The sequence below is a fragment of the Labrus mixtus genome, chromosome 8 (assembly GCF_963584025.1).
Source record: "Labrus mixtus chromosome 8, fLabMix1.1, whole genome shotgun sequence".
NCBI classification, from domain to species: Eukaryota; Metazoa; Chordata; class Actinopteri; order Labriformes; family Labridae; genus Labrus; species Labrus mixtus.
In genome coordinates this window covers 25,042,003-25,067,493 of record NC_083619.1, presented here as the reverse complement: position 1 = coordinate 25,067,493, position 25,491 = coordinate 25,042,003, and the positions used below count along the sequence as shown (strand labels likewise).

At 43.0% G+C, this 25,491-nt stretch overlaps 3 protein-coding genes across 6 annotated transcripts in view; 2 read left to right on the top strand and 1 right to left on the bottom strand.

Annotated features, from left to right (window-relative positions):
* The window catches only part of mpz (myelin protein zero), a 17,617-nt gene extending 4,280 nt beyond the window's left edge, over positions 1-13,337 (top strand). The window contains exons 3-7 of one of the 4 annotated variants that reach the window (XM_061045367.1): positions 1,678-1,891; positions 2,644-2,773; positions 3,291-3,333; positions 9,600-9,629; positions 10,711-13,337. In XM_061045367.1, coding sequence (XP_060901350.1) covers positions 1,678-1,891; positions 2,644-2,773; positions 3,291-3,333; positions 9,600-9,629; positions 10,711-10,722 — 429 coding nt within the window. In that variant the 3' untranslated portion in view covers positions 10,723-13,337. Of the gene's footprint in view, positions 1-1,677; positions 1,892-2,643; positions 2,774-3,290; positions 3,334-9,278 lie in introns of all 4 variants that reach the window. The other 3 variants (XM_061045368.1, XM_061045365.1, XM_061045366.1) reach the window with 3 other exon arrangements.
* The window catches only part of LOC132979516 (uncharacterized), a 358,936-nt gene that overhangs the window by 20,867 nt on the left and 312,578 nt on the right, over positions 1-25,491 (bottom strand). The gene's annotated exons all lie outside the window — the stretch shown is intronic.
* Positions 16,471-25,491, top strand: part of atp1a2a (ATPase Na+/K+ transporting subunit alpha 2a) — a 51,385-nt gene continuing 42,364 nt past the window's right edge. The window contains exons 1-4 of the mRNA XM_061045364.1: positions 16,471-16,586; positions 20,406-20,480; positions 22,315-22,374; positions 23,162-23,365. Coding sequence (XP_060901347.1) covers positions 16,575-16,586; positions 20,406-20,480; positions 22,315-22,374; positions 23,162-23,365 — 351 coding nt within the window. The 5' untranslated portion in view covers positions 16,471-16,574. The remainder of the gene's footprint in view (positions 16,587-20,405; positions 20,481-22,314; positions 22,375-23,161; positions 23,366-25,491) is intronic.

Here is a 25,491-nt window from a genome sequence, read left to right as displayed (position 1 = left end):
TCCACCTCCCTTAATCTCCTCCTCCCCAGAACCTTCCTTCTTTGTCCCTCCCCACCTCTCTCATTACCTCCTCCCCTCACCTCCTTTGCTTTCATCCGTCTCCCGCACTGCCCTCACTTTGAAACTAGATTTCACTCTTCTCCCCTTTTTTTTCACTTATCATCTGTCGCTTATTTCTTTCCCCCCGCCGGGACGGATTTACAGTTTCATATGTCTCCGTGTCAGTTTTCACGGTGCATTTGTCCCTAAGATTCCTGATATGTTCATATCACGTAAAAAAAAAAGGCTGCATATAATTCACGCAGCCTCTTTCAGCATCAAACCTTCAATTCTGAACTGAAATTTAAACTTTTTGTTCACCAAAATAAAAGCTGAATTTGGCCTCGACCTTGAACATTCTACAGCAACAGCACCGACTTAGCTTACAGGACACATTGAGAATATGTCCGCCATAAAAAAAATGTACTGAATAAACCAATGGATTTGACTCGATTTACCCTTGCTTACGCCTCTGGCACTTTAGGCTTCCCTGAAAAATCATTAAGCTTTTAGTTTGGCCGTCGTCTGCCCTTATATGTCGGGCTATGTAACAAAATTTGTCAATACTAGAGCTGATGGTTCAGACTTTTTGACAGCTCACTTAAAAATCGCAACTGTAAATAAGTTCTCTACAGAATTGCTCATGTTTAAAGAAAAAAAAGTGAAAAGCATTCGTGAGCTAAGCCTCCTAGCCGCCAAACTTGACTAGACACACAACCAGCCAGGCTAGCATTGAAACATGTTTGACTTAAAGCTGCTTCAATCTCGACGTGAAGTCAAGCTAAGATTAAATAAATACAACATGTTGCACAATGATCGCCTGTCTGCATTGGTTCACTAGTTCTGAGATCTTTTAGCGCCCTTTAGCACATTGTTTTGGTTTTATAGTCGGTCAACTTAGATGTTTTTACTCACTCTCAATGCTATGATGTTTGGCTTCATCACAGCCTGAAACAGCAGCAAAAAAGACGCCGTTAACTTCCTGTCAAAGGCCAAAGAGAGGACAGACAAAGGTAGCGACTTGCTAGCTAACACACTGGAGCATTTAGCTGCTAAAAAAAATAGTGAATTCAACCCTCGGGAGATTGTGGAGGCCAACACAGGACTGAAAGGTATTTGATACCAATAAAGTCACACTTGCTGGTGCAGACTAGAATCATGCATTTGTCTCATGATGTTGTTTATAACTATAAAATACAAATAAACCACAACAGCAACAACCAAGCGGCAACCTCTGAAGCCAAAGTGCAAAAAACTGCAGTTCCTAGCATGTCCACTAGAGGCCCGCTGCAAAAACAAAGCAATCCCAATTAGGTCCCATATAAAAATGCATATTTTTACAGCAGAAATAAACAGGTTTAAAGCCTAGTACAAAAAATATTTTGGGTTTTTATAGCTCTTTTTTTATTTGTTAATCATTTTTTACTGTTTTATATACAGGCTAAGAATTACTGGGTTGACTGACAGGTGTACCCTTGTAGCTGTTTACCAGAAGACCCCCCTCAGTTCCACCTCTTTGCTTGCCTCATTGGGCTTCAAATTGTGTCTTCAGAAACCAATGGGTGCAGTAGTAAACCCTCATGTAAAAGCACGTCATTGCACATGTATAATCACTCAAATGTTCTTTGTCCTTTAAAGATCTTCCACTACACCGGTGGTGCAGCCTACGTTGACAACAAGGGCCCCTTCAGGGACCGGCTGGAGTTTGTGGGCAACCCGGGCCGCCGCGACGGCTCAATCCTGCTCAAGAACCTGGACTTCAACGACAACGGCACCTTCACCTGCGACGCCAAGAACCCCCCAGACATAGTGGGCCGGCCCTCCAGCGTTCGCCTGCTGGTTTTTGAGAAGGGTGAGACAGAAGGAGTCCTGTGAGTCCTGCGGGAGTTCGTCAGGAAAATCGAATCCAAAGTCCTAATGCCAGCGTTGTCTTACATCTGTGTCTGCTCGTTAGCTTTCCACCGAGCCCATATGGCACATTTTAGGGAATTTTTGTCATCAGGAGCCAACTGTTTTCAATTGTTGTTATAATCATCCCAAACTCTGAAATTAATCTCAATTTGCTCTGCACATCAGACTACAGACTTGTCGTAGCGCCGCCTCGTTTAGAATTCCCCGCACCTCCTGCTAAATGAAATCAATTACAATTTTATCTCTTTTTCTTTTTGAGATTGCTATCACTGCCTCCCTTTTCATCCCCCCCTCCTCCTCCTTGCCTTCTTGTCCCATTTCTCTCCTCTTTCCCCTTTTCCATCGTCTTGTCCCCTCCCGCATTGTCCCCCCATCGTCTTGTGCCCCCCCCCCGTCTCCCCTCCCTGACTCTGTCCCTGCACTCACCTTTATTCTACCTTATCTATTCCTCCCTGCCTCTGCCTCTACTCCACTTGTTTTCTTCATCTTTCATTCAACCTTTATTTTACCTTTGCTCTCTTTCCTTCTTTCATCTCCTATTCCTTTTCCCTTTTTGCTTTGTTCCTTGCTTACCTCTCACCTCCTTTTCTTCCCTTGCATGAAAGCATCTTTATTATTTCAAACCTTCCCCTACCTCTCTGTGTCACTTTCTTCCTTCTCATCCTCCTCCCAATTTCTCCCCTCCGCCCACAGTACCCATCCAGGCCGGTGTGATCACGGGAGCCATCATCGGGGTGGTGCTGGGCCTGCTGGTGCTCATTGTGGTCATCTACTACCTGATGAGGTTCCTGGTGGCGCGCCGCGTCTTCAGCCTCAGTGTCAGGTCAGTGACCGGCCTGTGGCCTGCGCTGCTCTGCCAGTCCGGTCTGTGCCAGGGACTGGAACTGAAGCCAGAGCCCATCCCTGGCACCGACACCTGCGTGGCCAAGCTGGCATAGTCACAGTGTCACCATTTTCATTTTGGTCAGGTGTGCAAAGTTTAGATCTGGAGTAAATCAGCTGGAGAGAGACGGATAATGATCTCTCAATTAAATTGAATCTAAAAAAAAACAGTACTGCAAAGATCCAAAGGAAGCGATTAAAAAGAGTTGAAGTGAAGGTCTCCGAGTGGATAATCCACCAGATCATGAAGATGATGTATCCGTCGTCTTGCTTATACCTATCCAATCTTATGAGATCATAACACATCCTGTAGCTGCGGGGCTCATGCTGGAGACAGGGGCCCGTAGATTAGCTTGATGTTCTCTTTATGATGGCTGCCAGGCAATGCTGCCCTGTGACCACTGGAGGGAGAGATAGATTCGACATCCTGACATTGTCTTTCTTTTTGTCCCCTCCAGCAAACATGGCAAGAAAAAGAAAGAGGGATCACAGCAGAGACAGGCAAGTCACCTCCTCTCCTTCCGTCACACCCCCCCCTCCTCCCCCTCCTCCTCCTCCTCCTCCTCCTCTTCCTCTTTCCTCACACCCTCCATGACATCTACACCTCCAGTCGACAGACACCAAACACAACAGCTCCGTCTCCTGTCATGTTCTGCCGCTAAATAGCATTTTGAAGAGATTACAATGGCATTCGGTGTTGGGATATTTGTAAGGCGCCCCGGAAACGTGTTGTCAAGTGGAATATTCATCTGTTTTGAAGCAGCGCAGCCTCACAATAGCGCACATCAGACATGACAGTGCAGAACGGCGCTTGTTGCATAATCGCATTCCCCCCCACCCCCCAGCCAGTCCAGGCAGCTCAGATGTGCTCCTCCTCGAAGCTACATAATCAACAACAAAATAACACGTCATTCAAACTCGGCCCGGCGAGCGTTTAATAACAGTCTTCAAGCTGTTAAGACTTCTCAACATATGAGGTGTTTTAAAGCTCTCACTGGTCCTCCTCTCTCTCTCTCTCTCTCTCCTTCAGCTCCCTCAGGGGGGGTCAAACAGCACGGTGCGAGTAAACAGCCACAGGGCAAAAATCAAAACCAGCAGCTGCGAAATGGCTGAGGCCGTGTCACAGCCGTAATGCTATTGAGGTACTGAATGGAGGCTAGATTTGCTCACAGTCGGGGAGACGGACGGGAGCTGCTGATTTCGCTCACTGGGAGTCAAATGAAAATCACTGGGCCTATTATGATCTAGGCTGTTATCAGTGGTTTTTTTTACTCTGCTGCGCGCCAAGGATCTGGGCTATTTTCGTTTTCTCTCTTTTCCTCTTGGGAGTGCGATAGCCTAAAGTGGTGGATTAATCAGACATTTTGGTGGCTTGTATTCTTCAGTGAATACAAGGCACCGGGGCAAGTTCTGTTTGATTACTCCGTGGTAATGCGGGGGCTGGATGGTTTGCGGGGGTGCATTGTAATCGACTGTACGCCTTGCATGCTGATAATGGCGGGGAAAAAAAAAAAACCCCAGTTAGAGTCGCGGGACTTAAGTTCAAGGCGTTTTTCTAAATCAAAAAATCTGCTTTGAAATGAGAGACACTCTGAAGTTATCAGAGGCAGGAGATCAAAGGTGCCATTGTGACAGGGAGTTATGTAGCCGGAGGTAGCAGCTAATGTTAAGACGTGGTAGCGGCGGCGGCGGTGTCTGCAGGCTTCTGCCAGCGGTAAGGAGTGTACCATCTTCCCCCTGTGGCCCAAACTGCCGGTGGGAACTTTTCAGCGAGCGAGATAATTTGGTTCAGCTCAGTAATCAGAGTCAACTCTATGAGCTTAAATCCAGCTTTTCATTTATTATCATTTCTGGATTTTATAACACAGCCAAACTTGAACTTGGCATTAATTGACCGCCCATATGTGTGCACATATGTTGCTCACAAAAACGTGAAATAGTTATACACTAAGCCTTACACCTGGCTCATGTCACTGGCAGTATTTCCAGAATAACTTTATTTTTGTTGTGTGGCATTAAATGAAAAGATCAAACATTCATATTAATATTAAAAATGTGTATTTATTGATAGATTTTTATCTGCTGCAAGAAATATATGCAGATATGCAGAATCCTTCGTGTGTAATGCAATAAAATATCTATTTAAAGTCATGATTAAAAGTTCTGTCAGTAATAATTCATCTTATTGTCTGACAAAACTGCGTCATAATCTTCTTTCTATGGAAGCCCCAAGAGGACACACTTCCATATATTTTTATTTGACTCTGTTTCCCCGTGACACTTGGTAAATAATTAGATAATTACTTATTGATGAAGATCTCCATAAAACAGTGTTGTCCTGTGATAACGGGTTGATTTCCGTTGTTTTTCTCGAGCTCTCAAGAAATAAACTCGTTATCACAGGAAAACTGGCGTCGTCATCTCAAGATAACGACAAACAGACGTGGAGCTCTCGGGAAAACAATCGGAAAATAACGCGTCATCATTGTATGCGTGCACGCCTGATGAGGGTCTCTCCAGGCTTTGATCAAATGTCCCTCGGATCAATAAAGTATCTTATCTATTTCTCTGATAGTTACTAGATTATTTTCTGACATGTAAATTAAGAAAAATGTAGATTAATAAGCAAAAATGGTCAAAAAACATTCTGGATTTCTAATTCATCTCTGAATAAACTTTTTTATATTGAACTGTCCTGCAAAGAAGCAAGGTGGTTAATAAATGAAAAAGTTTCCCCAGGGTGATTCACTGCTGCTGCTCTTACCAAAGTGAGACGTTTCAGGCCCAAATTATACCAATACATATTATCGGATCAACATTTTATGAAGTATTTTATCAATGTTCGGAACCTAAAAGCAAGAAAAGTCCAGAAAATGATCTTTAGAATAAATAAATAAAGCCCTGTGATTGATTGGTGAAGAGTCCAGGGTGTACCCCGCCTCTCGCCCAATGACAGCTGGGATCGGCTCTTGTGCCCCCGCGACCCCGAACGGGTTAAACAGTATAGATGATGGATGGATGGATAAATAAAGAAGTACGATAATTGAATAAGTGAAGAAAATAAATCAGGTCCCCTCATTCCCGATAAGATCCGCTTCTCAAAGCCAACTTCGTTCCTGGTGACACATCACCTGCTCGAAACCTAGATGGCGATACCAGAGAGGGCCAAACCTCAAACAAGAGCGCTCCTTCTCATCTCCCTGGAGCCCCCCCCCCCCCCCCCCTCTTCCTCCCTCTGTCTTCTTCTTCCCTTTCTTCTGTCGTGTGATTGTCAGGTTACTCTTGAGCTGCAGTCAGTTGCTCTCAAGTGCCTGCGGCGGGTGACAGTGCATATATGAATAAATAACTCGCCGCCGAAAGGACAGTGAAATATTTGACAATGTTGTCATTTACAGTTACTCTCCTGCGAAGCCCGGCTCTAGAAAGAAAAAGAAATACACACAGCCTCTCCATCCGAGTTTAAAATCCCTTCTTTTTTCATTTTTATTTATTTCCTCCCCTCAGAGCTGATTCCTCTCTTGAAGCTACACCGCACACAGAGGACTCTGGGGATTTTCACAGTGCGCTCATAAGTGGTTGTTTGATCAAATAGCCCTTATTAGGAGACTCTGCTGACACAACACATTTTTTGTATCAGCCGCGCCATCTTTGTTACTTTTCCGTTTGCTGGCCTTGCACTACAAATCTCCAAAAAGAAAATAAGGAAAAAAAAGCTGCGGGTGAGGGAGGGAGACGGCGAGACAAAGGAACCCTGTGGTGTGTGCTAGTCCCCATTAGGTGGAGTTGTGGGAGAGGAGTTTACCCTGCAGCCACACACAAGCTCACAGGAGTGAACACACATACTGTACTGGAATGATAATTGAGTGCACTTGGTATCGATCTTAGCCCTGCGCACGCATGCACACACACACACACACACACACATTCTTCTTTCCATCCCCCAATTGCCTCCCCCCCTCCTCTCCTCTCCTCTCCCCTTCACTTCACTAACTCTCTCCCTCCTTCTTTCGCTCTCTCTCATTCACATTCCTTTTATCCCCTCCCCTGTCTCCCTCCCTTCAGTTGCATCCTCCTCCTTCCCCTTCCTCCACCTCGTGCCTCTCCCTCTCTCTTTGACTTCCTCGCTGACCATGAGAAGCATCTATCTGTCTGTAATCCCCCCCCCCCCCCCCACTCCTCTCCTCTTTCGCTCTGTCAATCCTCCCTCTCATCCCCACCCACCCCCCCTCCCGCTCCTTTTCCAGTTTCTCTCCTTCTTCCTCCTCAGGTCTTCTGGGTTCTGATCAGCTTCGGTTCTGGACAGAAAATCACTACCTCTCACCCTTCATCCACCTCTCAATCTCCCTCCTCAACCTGTCACCGTGTCTTTTTTAGTATGCAGCGGGGGACGCGGCCACTTAACTGCCTATCTACCTCCCCACTGGTCCCCTCCTGTTTGGCCACTGTACCCACATCTCCTTTGAAGTGTGTGCAGCCCCTGTAACAAGGTGGTGGTGGGGGGGGGTGGGGGGTGATTTTGCATTCAGCCTTGGCAGGCTCCGGTGTGTTTACGAGGCAGATCTGTCATTAGCGTGGGAGCCTCATGCAATACATTGCACCAAAAACAGAGCCGTGCCGTGGGATGCATAATGGTAAACAATGCATTGATGTATGAGGGAGTGTAAGTATGATCGAAAGGTAACGACACCGGATGGGATGTGCAGCTGCCCCATCGAGTCGGATGGCAGCCGCCTCGATTGCCGCCTTATCAGAGAGCGTGCTGCTTTTGCACAGTGCATAATTAAAGATGATACATTTTCTAATGCAATCAGCGGGGTATTATTAGTCGGGAGCTTCAGTGGGTAGAAGCAGCCTCCAGTGTGCTTTCCACCGTCTACTAACCTGATGTAATAGAGTGAATAGCAAGCCTGCTGGATGTGAGGATTGGAGACTGAAATACTTCCTCAGCCTGTCCTCACTCACTCTCAGAAAGCAGCATGCAGGCCCTTTAGGTCAACCGGTGGAGGAGCAGAGAAAAAAGTACACAGTCCTGTGAAGGAGCGCTGCCTTCTGTATGAGTTTTATTAAGCTCCTTCAGAGCATTATCGTGCACTTGTGAGACTTCTCAGCGGGTGAACTCGCAGGTTAATGCACTGGCACACGGCTATTGTAAAGTTAAGTGTTACCTTGACCTTATCTCCACCCTGTCCACTCCTTCCTCGTGGACTTGTTGTGCACAAGTGCAGAGCCTCACTTTACTTCCCTTTTTCCCTCCTCCCTCCTCTTCCTTTTTTTTTTATAGATTTCTTTTTCAGAGATGTTTTTTTGTTTTGTTTTTAGAGACACTGCACAGACAATATGCAGAATGAGTGGGAGTGAATGGGTGAATTATATAAGTTGTAGTTAGATGAATATTTCAAGCTGACGTCGGCCTTTATATAAAAATATCACCCGGAGAGTCGAGGAGCTTTTTTTCTCTGACCGCAGCGACAGAGGAATCTATATTGATTTATCTTTCCTCCCGTTTATAGCCTCATTATAGGATTTGTAAACAACTATTTAATTTCCTCATACTTCCCCTTTATGAATGTAACAGGGTTGTGTGCCTTGAAGTGCAGCTTGTCTTTTAAGCAATATAATAGATCTACTTATCTATTAGTTTTGAGTGTAACTCTAAAAGTCTAAATGTTATGTTTACAGAAGGTGTCTGCACACTGAATTAAATCTAGTAGAAAGATTAAAGTTTAATGATTACTCCTGAGGAGGCATCATCTTTTTTTTTTTTTAAAAGGGTCCTGGCTAGACGATGCGTTCTCTCAATTTATGCATTAAACAAGTTATGCACCCAAAAACATAAAGAAAGAAATAAAGCAAAAAAAAGCAAACAAAGAAGAAATGTATTTGAATAACACAATCATTAGAATAATAAACTTAGGTTGAAAAATAAACTCAAAGGCAACAGAAACTTTTATGAAACTATTATGAATACAAAAAAAAAGATTTATTAATAGAGGTTATGGATTTTATGCTTGGTTTTAGATGATGTTGGTCACATAAGACTTTATTTCATTGGGAGGCAGAGCGTTAAGCGATACACTGAGATATTCTTATTAGACAACAACAGTTAAAATGACGTTTAGATGTAAATACAATGTCACTTTTCAGTCAAATGTATTACTGGTTTAACATTTCTTTCTAAAATGTCCTGAATGAATCTTTTCTCTGGAGGGAAATTAGACAAAAAGTCCAATTTAAAGTTGTTTATTATCGGCACAAAAATCTAAAAAAACATCAATATGAACCAAAATCTGGGATACATTGTGTGTGTGTGTGTGTGTGTGTGTGTGTGTGTGTGTGTGTGTGTGTGTGTGTGTCAGTCATTGATCTTTTGTCGCAGGTGTATGGAGCCTACCTGCCACTGTGTCCCATCCTAACGCATGGATACCTGTTTTGTCACCCCCTTACAGCTCTGGACTCCACCCCCTCTCACTTGCTACCCCCTCCCCTAAAAGGACTGTCTCTCTACCTCCTCACCCCTGTCTCTTTGTTATGTCTCTCTCACCTCCTCCCCCACCTAAAGGTGTTATTTTTTCTCTCCTCTTCACACAGCTCCACCCGTCCTGCTAACCACATCTCTCATCCTCTCATCTTTAACGCACCCATCTCACCCATCCCTCCCTCACTCTCTCCCTCTCTCTCTCTCTCTATCTCCCTTACGCTCCTTTCCTCCTGAAGTGACTCTCCTCCCCTGTTCTCCCCCCGACCCCCTCTCCCTCCTCCCCCCACAGGGCCCCGCGCCTCCCGCCGACCCCTCCAAGGTGAAGGCGGCCGCCTCTGAAAAGAAGAAGCAGGAGTCGCGCAAGGATAAGAAATAGGATACGGGGAGGGGCTGGGGCGGGCTCGCCGGCCGGCTGCTCCAGCCCGTGCGCCAGGCGATGGCCAAGTCCCAGCCCGAGCAGAAGCAGCGGGCCGTAGTCAGAAAGACAGAGAAGGTGGGGGGAGGAGGAGGAGGAGGGGAGGAAGGCTCGGGCAGGGTGCTGATGACCATCGAGCTGGAGCTGACCCGCAAAAACGGGGAGGAGGTGCCCGCCGGTGAGGGAGGAATAGGGAGGTCAAAGTCCCTCGGCCTCCTCTCCCGCCTCGCCAATCAGCTCACCTTCAAATAACACACCTATCGGGAGGCGGGGGAAGGCCAAAGGGGGGGGGGGGGGGGGGGGGGGGGGGGTCGAGGATAAGAGAGTGGGAAGTCTACTGAGGAGGCAGCAGGAGAGTTCAATCACAAGCCTACTTTACGCCCACTACAACGCCAAACCCTGAATAAATGAGTCAAATCATATCAGCTCTGGTCACAGGCCGAGGACTGTAGACGCAACCGTATGAGATGCAACAGATCTAAGATGCCGTGATAATCTCTTACCCCAGCCGGCAACCCCGACTACTTTTGTCAGGTCATAAGATATGCCATTTGAAGCGAGACCCCTAAGACGACGAGGGGTTTGATAACAAAATCTACAACAAAAAAAAAAAGCCACTCCCCCGGTTTTTCTTTTTGCCTTCCTGGTTCCTTTCATTGTGATCCAGCTCTCTCTCTCTCCAAGTGCGTCCGATATGCATCACCAAAGCCAAGCTGCTGGGACAAGCCAATTTGCCTTTTTTCTTTTTTTTTTGAGGCATCGTGTCAAACTCTAACTTTCTCCCCCTCAAGCTGATCTCCATTCTTCACCTCTCCTATCCCATTTCTCCCTCTTCCACTGTTTCATTTCTCGCCTTTTCTTGTTAATTCAAATTACAGAAGTGATTTATATGCTAACTGCCCTATCCTGTTTCTCTTCTCTTCTCTTCTCTTCTTCTCTCAAATTCCCTTCCCTCTTTTCTGTCTCTTCTCTCTCTCTCCTATAGATAAAGGTCTGACTTCTCCATGACTGCCTCCACTCCTCTAGTCTGCTCCCTCCTTTTCTGCTCAGCCTGATGCAACCCCCATTATTTCCTATTATCTCCACTCTTTCCAGACAGCACTGGCTGTAAGAATAGCCCTGCTATATCAGTGGCATTGGCGTCGAATACATTTAAAAAAAAAAAAACGTCTCACAGGAGACCCTATATGCACTCATTGGGCAGCCTTTAAAAAACAGTTTCAAGGCCTAACTATGCACATAACATCCTTAAGAGGAAACCCGAAAAGACCGTCCCTCTGTGTTTAGAGTCCCCTGAATCTCCCGCTTTAATGTTTACGACTCAATCACACACACTGAGCGGAGCTGCGAGCGCACTCTGGACTTCAGATAGAGAGAAAAAAAAAAAAAGAGAGAGACAGAGAAGCAGAGGAGAGGGATAGCGGCGGAGAAATATGATTCCTGCTCTCGGCCCCAGCACAGATAGAGGTTCAAGCCCCCGGAGCTCGGGGTGATTCAATCCTCTCAACATTTGAGCTAATGGAGGTTGTCGCCCCGTGTCCCTGCCCCGGCTAAAGGGGGGCTATTTCTGGCCCTATAAGAACGTACAGGGCTTACTGTAACAGCTGCACATTTTTCAGCCATCAAGGGGGGGGGGGGGGGGGGGGGGTGGGAGGGGGAAGAAGAGAGAGAGGCGAGTTTTTGCACAGGGGGGGGGCTGCCCGTTGTCGACTCGGCGGCCGGTGACTGACAACCTGGAATGACGTCACGGCCACAGAGGGCGGTCAGGCGCGTTCAGGAGTCTGACAAAGGGGCTTACGGGAAGAGGTGCAGCTTCTGTGCTCTCAGAGTTATTTTAGGTCCGGTTAATCCGCCTGCACGTTTCTCCTTGCCAACCCAAGGCTAATTATTATAGCACGTGCCGGTGAAGGGATATCTCTCTCGACATCTTCCTCTCTCTCTCTCTCTCTCCTCCTCTTCCTCTTGTTATTCGCATCTCTGGATTCATCTCCGAACTCCTCTCTCATTCCCTCTGTCCTTACGTCTTTGCCTTTCTTTATCTCTTTCCTCTTCCTGCCGTCGGGTGACTCTGATCTGCATTATTCCCCACCACAGAAAAAAGGCCTCTACACAATCCACTCCGCTCTTTAAGCCTCTCCTTATCTGACTGCCAAGCCTACAGCACAATGCTCTGACTCCTCTTTCCTCTCTTCAGTCCTTCCTCGTCCTTCTTCTTCTTCTTCTTCTTCTTCTTCTATTTTTTAAAACTCTGAGTCGGACATCTCCAAACCCCTCCCTCCGTACTGCCCAAATGATCGACGACTGCCAGCTCACTCGCCCTTCAAAACTCCACCACCCGCCAAAGGCATGTCCCCTGCCGGCCCACCCGTCCCCCCAGTCCCCCGTCCCCCCCTTCCTCCAAGCCAACCTTACTGTCTTGTTTCTGCTGGTCCGAATGCCAAAAAAAATGCTCTCCTCTGCCCCCTCCTGGCAAAGGAAGGCAAACATATTGGCAGAAATTCGCCTTTAGTTCTTGCTAAAGACGCCAAACAGAAACTCATAATCTAGCTAGCTCTCTTCCGGTCGCAAATACGACGTGTGTTTTATGTATATGTGTGTTAAGTTAAGAGTGTTAAAAAATTAGATTTGATATAAGCAAAAACAGTGTCACCCTAAGTAAAGCAAATAATGTATTTTGAAATGTTTTACACAAGAAACAAACAGGAAGAACGTGTTTTTTTCAAGGGAGGAAAATGTAGTTGCGTTTCATGAAAGATGTGATTATGTTTCTGACCTCGTGTGTTATGGAAGGTTACTGTGTGGCTGTCGTTTCTGTTTCGAGCAGAAGGTAAATCGAGGTTTTCCACGCAGTGTTAGAAGAAGAAAGGATTAAGGGTGAATAAAGGTGGGGTTAGCCTCAGATTCAGCGCGATGTGGCCAGGGAGTCAAAACAAAACAAAAAAAAAAAGGCGAGGGGAGGAAGGTGCTTGCTGAAGGAGAAAGCTTTGGTGGAAGAGAGTTATCTGACGTGTTAAGCCAAGCCAAAAATCCATATGTATCACCACTGATAGAGCCGGCTCTTCCCCCGGAGCTTTCTCTAAGAGGTGCTCCTTCTCCAACCCTGAGCCAAAGATGGATTGTGATCTGCGTGCTTGATATGCAGGGTGGATAGCATAGACTTGAATGTTCCTTTAAAATTCATAACAGGAATGGAGGTGCTAAAAAAAAAAGAAAAATCCATGTTTATAACTGGAGATCTGTTTCACTAGTCGCTGTTTAACTATCCAGTCAGATGGATTAGTTTGAATGTTTTCTTCTTTTTCTGCAAAGCCACACAGACACCTGACATAAGACAAACAGCACTAAAAAGCCTTTTAAAAGTGTTTTATATGTATTATGAACTGTGTTAGTCATAGTTGCAAAAATTAACCTTCCTTTATTTCAAATGACTGGAGCTTCTTACACCTTTTTTTTTTTTTTTTTTTTTTTTTTTTACATTTCTTTTTAATGCTTGTGATAAATCTAGAGCGCTAACAACTTTTGATGACTCTGTATAATATGTTGTAAAGAGACCATAAATAAAAAAAGCCCCAAGCGCAGCTGTTGTCAACAGAAGACAGTGAAGTAAACCCAGCTGAAAATGTCTACAGTCTCTTTCTTTCGCTTCCAAGTCCCAAGCGTTGTGAAAATCTGTCACGGTTTCTCTCTGCCAAGATATACGTTCATGAACTTTTCAAAAGAAGAAAATGAGATGCCCAACATTTGAAGAATTTGAATGCTGGCATAAAAGCACAACTTCTTAATAGCTATCTAAAAGCATTTACGAATATGCAGGACCTTATCTGAAGGTTTTTAAATTCTGAGGACGGACCACGAGGTAATTTTTCTCTCCTCTCTCTTTTTTTTTTTTTTTTTTTTTTTCAAACATTAGGAATTTAATTTTGGAATTGAACTTTGAAACTTCTGCTTGATGTCAGCAGGTGAGGGCTAAAATGGTTTCACCTGATAATGCCCTTTTTTTTTTTTTTACCCAGCTGTGTTAAAGTAAAGATGATTACAATAAATGCTCAGGGACCATTCACAACTTTTTCACATTTTACTGAGGGGGGCGAAATGAGGTGTAATTTTCGGAAAGGCTTAATTTTTCCTGACTTAACTTGCAGGTGGGTTTCAGTGAGCACACATAACCTTTTCGTAAATACTCTGCTTCATATTCCGACAGTTACACACACATTACAATCACAGTCTTTAACTGATGCCCGATGACCTGCTCAGCTTGCCACAGCACCTGAATGTCGTCTTTGTGTGATCCATCAGGAAACTACTAGCAAAGCTTAGCGGAAAGACTTTAAGTGAAGAAACAACTAACATGTCTCTTTAAAGTTCAAATGTTTTTCAGCCCCTCAAATTCACTGACAATCGAGCTTGTATACTTTGCAAATACTAAAGAAAAAAACGAGTGTTTAAGGAGTTCCTTTGCATATTTTATGAGAGTCTTTTCACCATGAGTTTGACGAGAAACAACAACATATTCCACAAACAGACACATCAAAAAAACAAATTAGCCTGTATTTTTTACATTTTACATGTGTTTCAATTGTTTGTTAAAAGGCTTTTTAAGTATTTAAACATGTTCCTGTGAACTGACAACAGCCTCAGACCATCTGTTTTTCCCCCCTGCTTTGCAAGGCTATGCTAATGGGCTCTTCGCTCTAGCTCTGCACTCTGTAAAAACAGAAATAACATAAAGGTTAACCATTATAGGAGGTGCAAGGATTTGCTTTCTTTCTGAGAGTTACACGAAGAGATAGACATCACTCATCGTCCGTTCAAAACATCTGAAAACGACTAGCTTAACCTCGCAAGAACACTGAAATAAGAGGCTAGCAGAGCTCTCTGAAAAGTCTAAAATTCGGTCAAGCAGCCCCCCTAAAGCTCACTAACAATTCCGCTAGTTTGTTTGCAAAACTCTAGATGTAAAAAAGTGATTTAAAGACAGATTTTCTTTGTGGAGCAAGGAAAAAAACTCCCCTTGAAACTTTGAATTATCATTTTAAATGTTCTACATGTGTAGCCTACAACAGATAAATTAACTGTCAAGCACAACAGGTGTATACAGTAGGAGTATTTTGAACTTTGGACAGCTGTAGCTTATCTGTCCTCACTGACTGCAGTTGTTAAGCTAAGCTAGGATAAGCTAATATTATCCTGACTAGGTCATGAGAGTGATATGTTTTGTCGTCTAAGATATAAATAAATATAAATTCCCAAAACGTTGAACTTTTCAATTAAACTGTTGCTCTGTTAGTTACATTTTTGTGTGTAGAAAAATGACATGTTGCTTTCTGGATTTTCATCAGTGTCTTCAGACGGTCATCAGCAGGAGGGCAGATATTTGGCTATTAAACATTTCTTTTTTTGGCAATAAATAGCAATGACAGGACTAAGAGTAATGTTTTTGTTTTGCTTTCACAATTAAAGTATTCAAATGTGTGTCCTTGACATGCTTAATTGTGTTGTAAGGCTAGCACAATTGTAGCCTAGAAGTAATAGCGCAGATCTGGTGTAATGCCAGATCCAAAACAATACTGGAAAAGCTTCTAGTCAAGCCAAACCATATAACCATCACAAGTGTGTGTTGTAGCTAAGACATTACAATTTATTCTAAAATGGGTTTAACATATAGTCTACCTTTATGTTAGGGGCAAGAATGCACAGCTAAACATGTGTTAGCTTACCCTTCCTCTAACCCCATTAAGGCTTAAATTAGCCTTTTTGCTTATTCCTTCCTTCCTTTATGTTAGCTTTGCTTACACTTTATTTTTTTAAGCAACAGAACATTTTGTGAAATGCAGTTTAATGAGAAACCTTATTCATGGAGTTTACTTTTTTTTTTTTTTTTCTCCCAAAGACATATGCTAAAGTCTTGCGATTAGGGAAACAAGCGAGCTAAAGTGTCCTTGAAAGCCTGTTTAGAGAGAAGGAGGGAAAATGAGAGAAACCTTAGAAGTGAGCACATTACAGGGTCTCATGCATTCATCAAAGTCTACAGCTAATAAAAGATGAGGCGCTATATGCTGTGTAGTAAGAGTCCAAATTGGCAACAAGTAGAAAGGCGTTTGGTAGTATATGACACAAGATCATTGGCTGCATCTGCTGTGTGGGCGCGATGGTGATGACCTGCCTTATGGTGTAAATATGTTGGACTGGAAGCCAAATGCAGCATTGTACAAGCTCTCTCTCTCTTTGGATACGAGCATTAGAAAGGCACTTAAATAACACTTCTTCTTCTTTGAGGATCAATTACCAAATGATTAAACAGTTTATCACAGGATTTATTTGAAGAACAGAGCTGCGGATTGGATCTGTGCTCTGAATCCCAACAGTTGATTCTCCGCCTGCGTTTCATTAGAAATCCTGAGGGCCACTATCGGTCCCTCATTATCACATTTTGTTATAAATACCTCATGTTATGTAGAGTGCAAGGTTTCATTTGTGGTGTTGACAGCGGTGATTGATGGCCTGTTGTTCTACATGCAACTATATGTGTGTGTGTGTGTGTGCGTTGTGAAAGCGGTGGGGGATGTTGTCAGCAGGTGCAGGTACACACATAGAAACCCCCTGTGTGTGAGTATTTGGGGGTGAAGTCAGGGCGGTGGGGGCGGTGGGGGATTGCATGGCTCAGGTTACCCTGCCAGGACGGAGCAAGAAGAGAGGGAACTGGATGTTTGTCGTGGGGGGGGGGGGGGGTGCCAGGCCCAAAAAAAGCCACAAGTGTCTTCAGCACATGGGGGCGGGAGGTCTCAGCTGTGGCGGGGCCCCTGAGCGCTGTCCTTCACATTACAACCTGCCAACGTCTGGACGTCAAGCATGGGGAAAGGGGTGAGTCTCGTAATTTATTTTTAAAAACAAAATAACGTCATTTAAAAAGACATGAATAAATGGATGAATGTGATTGTGACATTTTGTATTTCTGCTTGTACAGTAAGAGCATATGGCTCGGACATGCATCATGGAAAAACACTGTCTGCAGGGCTTGATTTCTCTAAGCAACACAATGCTACTTGTTTTTTTTTTTTTTTTTTTATAAAGACGGAAACATCTCAGGATGATGGCTTTGCCCCTCAATAAGTTTTGTTCCCGGCTTGCTGTTTACTTGCGTAATTACGTAATTTAGTTTTTATTCTCTCCATCAGGCCCGTTCCATTTAGCTTTATGGGAGGACAGGCTGGTAATCTTCCTCACACACAGTGGGAAAGAAATTGCTATGCCAGACACATTTCAGGCACTCCACCGGCTCTGTGCTCCCTCTTTGGCTTTTTTTGATTACTTTTTTCACTGTGTCACTCGCTCACGCTCTCCTCTCTTTCTCTCAACGTATCCCTCCCTCACTGACATGCACACGTGCTGCTAAGAGGAGACTGACAGCAGCAGATGATTTCCATGATGCACCATTCTTCCAACTGTTCATGACACACACACTCTCTCTCGCTCGCACAAATGAGGAACTTGCTTCAATGGGGGGGTTGGTGGGGGAAATATTTCCTCCTCCATATTCAGTGAAAGGTTTGCCAATAGTGCCAGGAGATTGAAATGAACCAGTGTACACAAAGTCCATTGTGCTCACACTGATGTTGTAATACATGGCTATGAATGTAAATGTCTGCTGCACAATGTGGCTACAAGCATGCGACTTCTTCTCTCCTACTTCCTGTGGAGGGTTTGGGATGATCGCCTCAGGGCCCTGCTGTGGCAAAATTAAACATGTTTTGACTCAAGTGCAAAAACTTGTACTTTTGAAAAAGAGAAATACTCTACTCAACCTCTTCACTTCAGTAAAAGTATACAAAGAACTGGCTTAAATTTACTCACAGTAAAAAGTAGTCCCCTGAAGGACATCTCTATCAGCTGTTTCTGTGCTAAGCTCTAAGCTAACTAATCCTCTCGTCATGTTTCGGAGACCTAAATCGTTGTAACTGTGTTCTGGTGGTCTTCTGGATTTTGATTTTTTGATTTTGAAGAGGAAAAGCGCCTAAATTTATAGTTGACCACTTTTTTTTATTCTTATAAACACAAAGGCCCAATCACAATCTCCACCCTTAAGACTAAACGCTGACCCTTCATAGACTTTAAAGGTATAATATGCAAGTTGCAGAGTAGATGTCTGTCATGGTTTGATCTGGTTTTGTGTTTTCAGAGTTTAGATTTTCTTGTTTTAGTGTCTTCTTCTTCTTCCCTGGTGTTTCTCGTTTCTCTTGTGTGTTTCTTTAAATTAATGTTTCCTAGTGTTGATTGTTTTCTAGTGTAGTCGTCAGTGTTTCCTGTTATTTTGTAATTTCGTATCCTTGTGTCCTTCTATGTTCTAGTGTGTCTTGATTTTACTGCCGCTGTGTGTTTCCCTCCAGTTTTGATTTCCCTCATTGTCTTCACCTGTTTCATTAGTCTCTCCTGTGTCTGATTACCCCTGTGTCTATTTAGTCTCAGTGTTCCTTCCCTCGTGTGGTCAGACCATCGTTGTAAGCTGTTGTGTTTGTCAGTTGTCGTATGTCGGTTTTTCTCGTGGCTCCCTGTTTTTGATCTTTGTGACTTTAACATTTTGAAAGTAAGTTGTTGTTGTCCTTCTGCTTTTTTTTGCTTAATAAATATTTGACTTAAGTTCTTATGGAAGCGATTAGTGATCAGAATTCAAATGATAAAGCTAATTTGAAAATTCAAATGCATTAACAGAAATTCTTTTTAACTTTCAGAATATGGGTGTATTGTTTGACTCAAAAATACAATTATGATTAATTTATCTAATTTGAATTTTAGTTGTCAACTTTAAAAATGCACATTCTTTGACTAAATTAAAATGAGGAAGAAAATGACATTTGCTTTATCATTTTCAAAAAATACCCCGCTAAATCTGTATCATAATTCAAATGAAAAAGCTAGATTCACCTCGCCACCCATCGTAGTGCGCGTTCTGCCCGCTCGCCTCATAGACCGTAAACATTACGTTCACCTGCCTGGGAGCTGGAGTCTGACGTCACTTTCCTGCGTCGTCCACTTTGCCAATTCGTTTTCGAGTTGGTTTGAATTATGATCACTTTTTAGCACGGCAAGTTTGAAAACGAAAAGCCAAAGACCTTTTAGTTTTCATTTGAATGATGTCATACAATATGCATACATAGAGAGTAAAAGTATAATGCAAACTGGATGACTGAATATTCATTTTAAATATAGGTCAAATAATGCACCTATAATCTGAAAATTAAAACATGTTTCTGTTACTGCATTTTCATTTTAAAATTAGCTTTTTCATTTGAATTATGATACAGATTAAGCGGGGCATTTTTTGAAAATGATAAAGCAAATGCCATTTTCTTCCTCATTTTAATTTAGTCAAAGAATGTGCATTTTTAAAGTTGAAAATTAAAAAGGGTCAATCATTTTATTTTTGAGTCAAATAATACACTCATATTCTGAAAGTTAAAAAGAATTTCTGTTAATGCATTTGAATTTTCAAATTAGCTTTATCATTTGAATTCTGATCACTAATCGCTTCCATAAGTTCTGCACTTAGAGGTCCACCTCCTTTTGTTTTTCCAACATGGCCCGTGACAGATGTCCAGTAGGTGTCACACTTTAGCAGCAGTCTCTTAGAAAACCAAACCAAAGCTTTTCTTTTTACTGTCCCTCAGCGCACCGCTTCCCCCTCCTCCCCTCACCCTCGCTCAGTGTTCTGAACGAGTGCAGCCGATTGCAGAGCTCATTCAGATATTCAGGCCAAAGTTGATTTGGTTGTTATTTGTTTCCAACGATTTTAGACCAAACAAAGTTCTCCCTGAAATGTACTCTAGCGAAGAAACTCTGCAATTGTGACACTACTTACAGCGTCCCTGAGTGGAGCGGGCCGTCACTCTTAGGGCTAACGGTCGGAGAGGGAAAGGTCACATGAAAAAAAAAAAAAGAACATTTATGAAACATGTTTGTACCTCTGAGCGAAACATAAACAAGCTGAAGGAAGGGCTGTCCTGTCAGTGTGAACACAGAGCTGAGGACAGAAACGCCAGAGGGAGTTTGACTTCACTCTTTTTTTTTGGAAAGTCACTACTAAACGATATATATTTAGTTAGTATTCAGTATGTGCTGCGTGTTTGTGACTGTGAGGGCTTGAGCTGGTATAGAAATTGAGTAATCCAACACACTATCATGACATCACACGTCTCATCCGTACAGTCCTGATACCTCTTTGATGGCGTTTTCTTCATGTTATGTCTGACTTGATTGTGATGCACTGATTTATACCCCAAGGAATTCTTACTTGTCACATCCACTTTGGTTGGCTTGACGTTATGTCAGTGTGTTAAATTATAGTTTTTGTATGTATATTTTTTTTATATATATATGGACCTGAAAGCACAGATATGTGTGTTCAAATAAAAGGAAATAAACTAAGAAGTAAAGATATCTGAGAACCCAATTTTTTACGGCCTTATACCTCACCTCTTTGCTGATCGTTTCATGTACATGCATATGAAAAATCTTGACTCCTTATAACTGAGTGATGTACCACACTGATTTGTATTTGTAATTTATAAAGAGGCCTCATTCTTTATTTAAGCCTTTACATAATCAGATAAACACTCCTCACAGTACATTTAATAACACTAAACACGTATTTGTACCTTCTCATTTCAACCTGTCTCTCTTTTTCAGTGTGGTGCTGAAAATGGAGGGAAGAAGAAGAAGAAGGAGAGGGACTTGGAAGAGCTGAAGAAGGAAGTGGCCTTGGTAAGAAAAAAACAAGCTGTCGGATCCCCAACCCACACTCGCTCTGCTCTGTGATTGATTCCATCGCCGCCGCTCCCAAATGATCGCCAAATAGCGTAACGCCGCAGACACCAGGTTTATTTAACGAGGCTATACATGAAAACAGTGGGCCGTAAACAGAAGTGGCAATCCAAGCCTGCTTAGTGTAGCCCGTTGTAGACGAGCACTAAGCATGCCTGTCCTCTCCTATCTCCTCCACCTCCCTCTGGCTGCTCCTCTTTGTGCTCAGAGAGATGCTGAATAATTTGTGGGCCACCAGCAGCGTGGTGCAGAGTTTTTGTCTTGTGCAGTGCTGTAGCTCTTTGAGGTGCTGTCAAGACTCAGCCAAGCGATGCCCAAGAAAACTGGGCTAAGTTTGGCTGCGCGCTGTATCTCTGATAACGCCGCGCTTGTCACATATCAAGTTGGCCTGTGACTGATTAAAGGAAAGAATTCCCTCGATGCTGTCAACACTACAGGACTAGTTGTGTGATTAAGCGTTTGTATTTAAGTCTCACCATATGCCTCGTGTACTTCAGTAAATTATATCCTGCGTTTTTTGACCCGGAATATACAGTATGTCAGCCTGTTTTTTCAGACCCATGCTGTCAGGTTTGGCTGACTGGTCAGTGGGGAAACAACATGCCATAATATGACACTGTAGGTCACCATGTAGCGTCAGTTCTGGAGCTCTGGCTTTAAGTTTTTCATGGGGTGTTGAAGTCAGGTGTTGTCGTACAAAGAGAGCTAAATCTTGCTCCATGTGGAGGTTTTCAGTGATGGATGGGTCGAACTAACACAGGAAGTACAGATTATTACAAAATGTGGGTGTAATTAAGAATTTTTTTGTCAAGTTATGACATCATGTTCTGTTGTTACAGAATGTGACGTTACAGACCCATTTTAAAGTATTCCATCCCAAATATTAGTCATGATGACGTTGAACCAACCTGTGAATTTGAACAGACCACCGCTACTCTCTCTCTCTGTCTGAACTTTTTCGATACTTTCGACAGAAGTAGTAGAAGCGGTAGTGGTACTAGACAGGGGCGGCAGTAGCTCAGTCTGTAGGGACTTGTGTTGGGAACCGGGGGGGTCGCCGGTTTGAGTCCCGATGCTGGCCATAATATGGAAGTGGAATGGACACTTCCATACTTCCCCACTCTGACATCTCTCCACTAATGCACGTCCACAGGTCCTGTTAATGCATGTGTGTGATTCGGGCCTATGCGAGGGTAAAGCAGGATTTCCCCTCTTGGATTAATAAAGTTTATCAAAATAAAATAACGGGGACTGTATCCTTAATGACACATTGTCTGGAATTTTTTTTAACTCACTCAATCAATTTCCTTCAAACTTCAGGTTACTTGATCGATTTACTAAACTCAGAAACACAACATAATTCACAAGATCTTTTTATGTGCAAACTTACAAGCTTTAATGTGTTACACTTTTAACACTGTAGGACAGTTTGCTCCAAGTGGACTTCTGGGTCTTCTAAAATATGACAATTAAGAGTATTTTTCTTAAAGATGGACGATTGCAGTGCACCAGTGTTACACCCTTACGCTCTATTTTACCATCACCCGGGTCAGTTATTAAACTCCCCTTTACAGCTGCAGCCTTACTGCTTCAACTCACATAGTAAAGTGTTTAATGTAAAGCTGTAAAAAAAATGATGTAGTTTCCCATTCATGATACTCCAAAGGAAAAATCCCCTTTTAAATAAATTCACTGGCCAATTAAAATGACTCTGTTCCTGTTCCTGTTCCACTGATGCAGCAACATTAAAAGGAAACCTTTTTTATCCCTGCAGGATGACCACAAACTAGCTCTGGATGATCTGGGAAAACGCTACGGGATGGACCTCACTCGGGTAACAACTCACAAACACTCATTAGCACCTGCACACAAACTCACAACAACAAAGGGCCGCAGTGATATCTTATATAAAGATGTAATCTCTGTTTGCTCTGTAGTGGAAAGCAACATCCAGACCGAGGCCAGGCATGACTATGGTGGCGTTAGATCCACTGAAGCATCCCCAGCTCACCTTGAGCTGCATTCATCTTTAATCCTTCAATCACACAAACATACAGTACTGCCTTTGATGCAGCAACTTCTACAATCCAGTAAACAGAGGCAGATTCAAACACACCATAAAAGTCTTTAAGCTGTAGGCACATTTGCTGCTTACCTGAAGTTTTTGGTATTGCAGCTGTAGTAAAAACTGATTTGATCTTCTTAAGATTAGTCTTTGAAAAAAAAGAGAAGAAGCTTGGGTGCTCCAAAAAATATTACAAGCTGTAAAAATGCCACGAGAAGTTTAAAGTAGCATCAATTTATGTGTTTTTCTTGTATAATTGTGGTACAATATGTCAGGTGTTTTCTTTAAATTAGACCTTGAAACTTTCAGGCTTTAAATCAGGATAAAATGTTCTATAATTTCACATCTTACAGTTTTACGGCATCAACTCTCAGATGAGGACGGCGGCTGAGAGTTTATTATACTTGCAGTGTTAAATAGGCCAGGCAGGGATACTTGATGTTCTGCAACTGTCGCAGTAAAACTTGCTTCTTTGGTGAAAATGGGACTGTTGTACTAAAATTCTCAGCACAAAAACAGAGACATTCTTTCCTTAAAAATTGCGTCTCTCCCTCAGGGACTGACCAACTCCAGAGCTTTGGAGATTCTGGCCCGAGACGGTCCAAACGCCCTGACGCCTCCCCCAACCACCCCCGAGTGGGTCAAGTTCTGCCGTCAGCTGTTCGGCGGCTTCTCCCTTCTGCTCTGGATCGGTGCCATCCTCTGCTTCCTGGCGTTCAGCATCCAGGTGGCCACAGAGGACGAGGCGCCCAATGACAACGTGAGAAACTGCTTGTAAAACATGAGCACACATCGCACATATTAATCACACAAAGGGCTACATGCAGGAACGCAAAGGCAACCACAATTACAGTAGACGATAATAAAAGTAAGACGCTAAATACAAAACAGTAACACCTGCACGCATCCACATTATCTGTACTTTCAAGATGGAGGTGTACATAAATAGATCTATACACAAGAATATTAACTTTACACAGGACAAGTTATGAAGAACAGTTTCAATGCCTTCCTAGAAAAATGTCATTTAAGTAAAGATTTAAAAACAGGAAATGAGTTTGTCAGCCGAATGTCCTCGGGCAGGGAGTTCAAGAGCTTAGAGGCGTTGATGGCAAACGCCCGGTCGCCCTTAGTTACCAGTCTTGACCTAGGAACAACTAAGGTGCTCTGGAGGATCTTAGATCACCGTTAGGAGCATAAGGTGTCACTACCCTTTGTAATGTAAGGAGGGGGCAGACCGTGTTGTGTTCTAAGGTTATTAAAAGGTAGAATGTGCGACTTTTTGATCCAGCAGATGTCGCCCTTGAGCTCCAGCATGAAACCAAAACAAACTGCTGATTGGCGACACCTCAACTATTCTGAAGCCTCCGCTCTCCTCCAGCAGCACACCTCCAACCCCCCCTCCAAGGAGTTATCAATTAGAAGGCATCATAATTAAACACCATTAAGCGCAAGCTGCGGACAAATTTGTCCTTGGCTTGATCTGCAATCGCCTGTGGCCTCCATCGTTGTGTCAGCATGCTAATGTTAGCGCACTTTGGTTAACTCATAGCTTCATATTTCATATAAATTGACACAGAATGACCGAGATCTAAACACACTTACATGACATCCAAATAAGCAGTGAGTATTTTCTTCTTCTTTTCTCTAGTCTTTGACTGAAACAGCTTTATACACGAGGCCGTCCCGTCCATGTAAACATGACGTAAACATGATGTAAACACGGCTCTGACAACAACACAGCTTACGGGACTCGAGCTTTTTATTCAGTGTAGACAGTCATGACTTAGAGAGGATATACTTGACAGTCAACGAAGGGAGGAAAGGATTTGGGTAATGTGGAGTAAAAATATACACATATTGATGTTAATCTTTAATCTGTATTACATTTTATTTTATTAATGGATTTAATCCTCGTAGCGCCATCCAGTATGACAACATTTTATGTCTGTTTCATTGGTGTATACATCAGAAATGGTGAAAAGAAACAAAAATGTCTCATGAAATGATCAAATGAATGCACAAGCCTAATGCAAGCTGTGCTGTTTGTTTAGACAAAAATCCTCTTATATTATTATTATACATATTACTGTATGTTTCAATCAGTTTCTCTCAGTGTTTTTATCAGAATAAGTTGACTACTTTAATTAATTGACGTCGCCCATAGTAACTTTCAGGGTTGTTAGCTGAGCAAATGGGAAGTCCAGAAAAAACATCTAAATGGATCCTTCTTCCTGTGTATGCTACATTCCTATTGGTTATCATTCTGTCATGCTTATAAACAATACAAGGGCTGATATCAACCAAGGAGAGCCCTTCATCCATCTCTTAAATCAAACGTTTTATTTTGCTTGTATTTTTTCACGATATGCGTTCATATGTGCAGATTACTTTAAAATTACAGTTAATACAGATTGCTCTCTGGAGAAGTAAATCATGCAGCTTTAGTTTTGCAGAACAGGCTTCCAAGAAAGATCACTAAAACAAATGTTAACCACTTTTATTAAGACAAGGCAAATTCCTAAATCCAGTGAAAATCTGAACATATCCATGATAGTCCTACACATCCAAATTCTAAACACACTTGTACAGACATGCTTACTATACATTAATATCTCTGATTTAAACCAAATCCTAAACCTAATCCCCCAGCAAAAAAACACTTTGGTCTATGTTTATCCTTCAATATGACCTCCACTTCACCACTACAGCCCTTTTCCATCTAAATCTCCTTTTCGAGTGGCATGGCCAAAATGTCCTCACGGCAAGGTCACGTGGACAAACTCGGAGCCAACAATCTCTACAAGACAGACAGAGTCAAAAGAGATCGGAGCAAGGGGAGGGGGCACGAAAATACAAAAGAAACAGACTTCAAACTCATTGAAA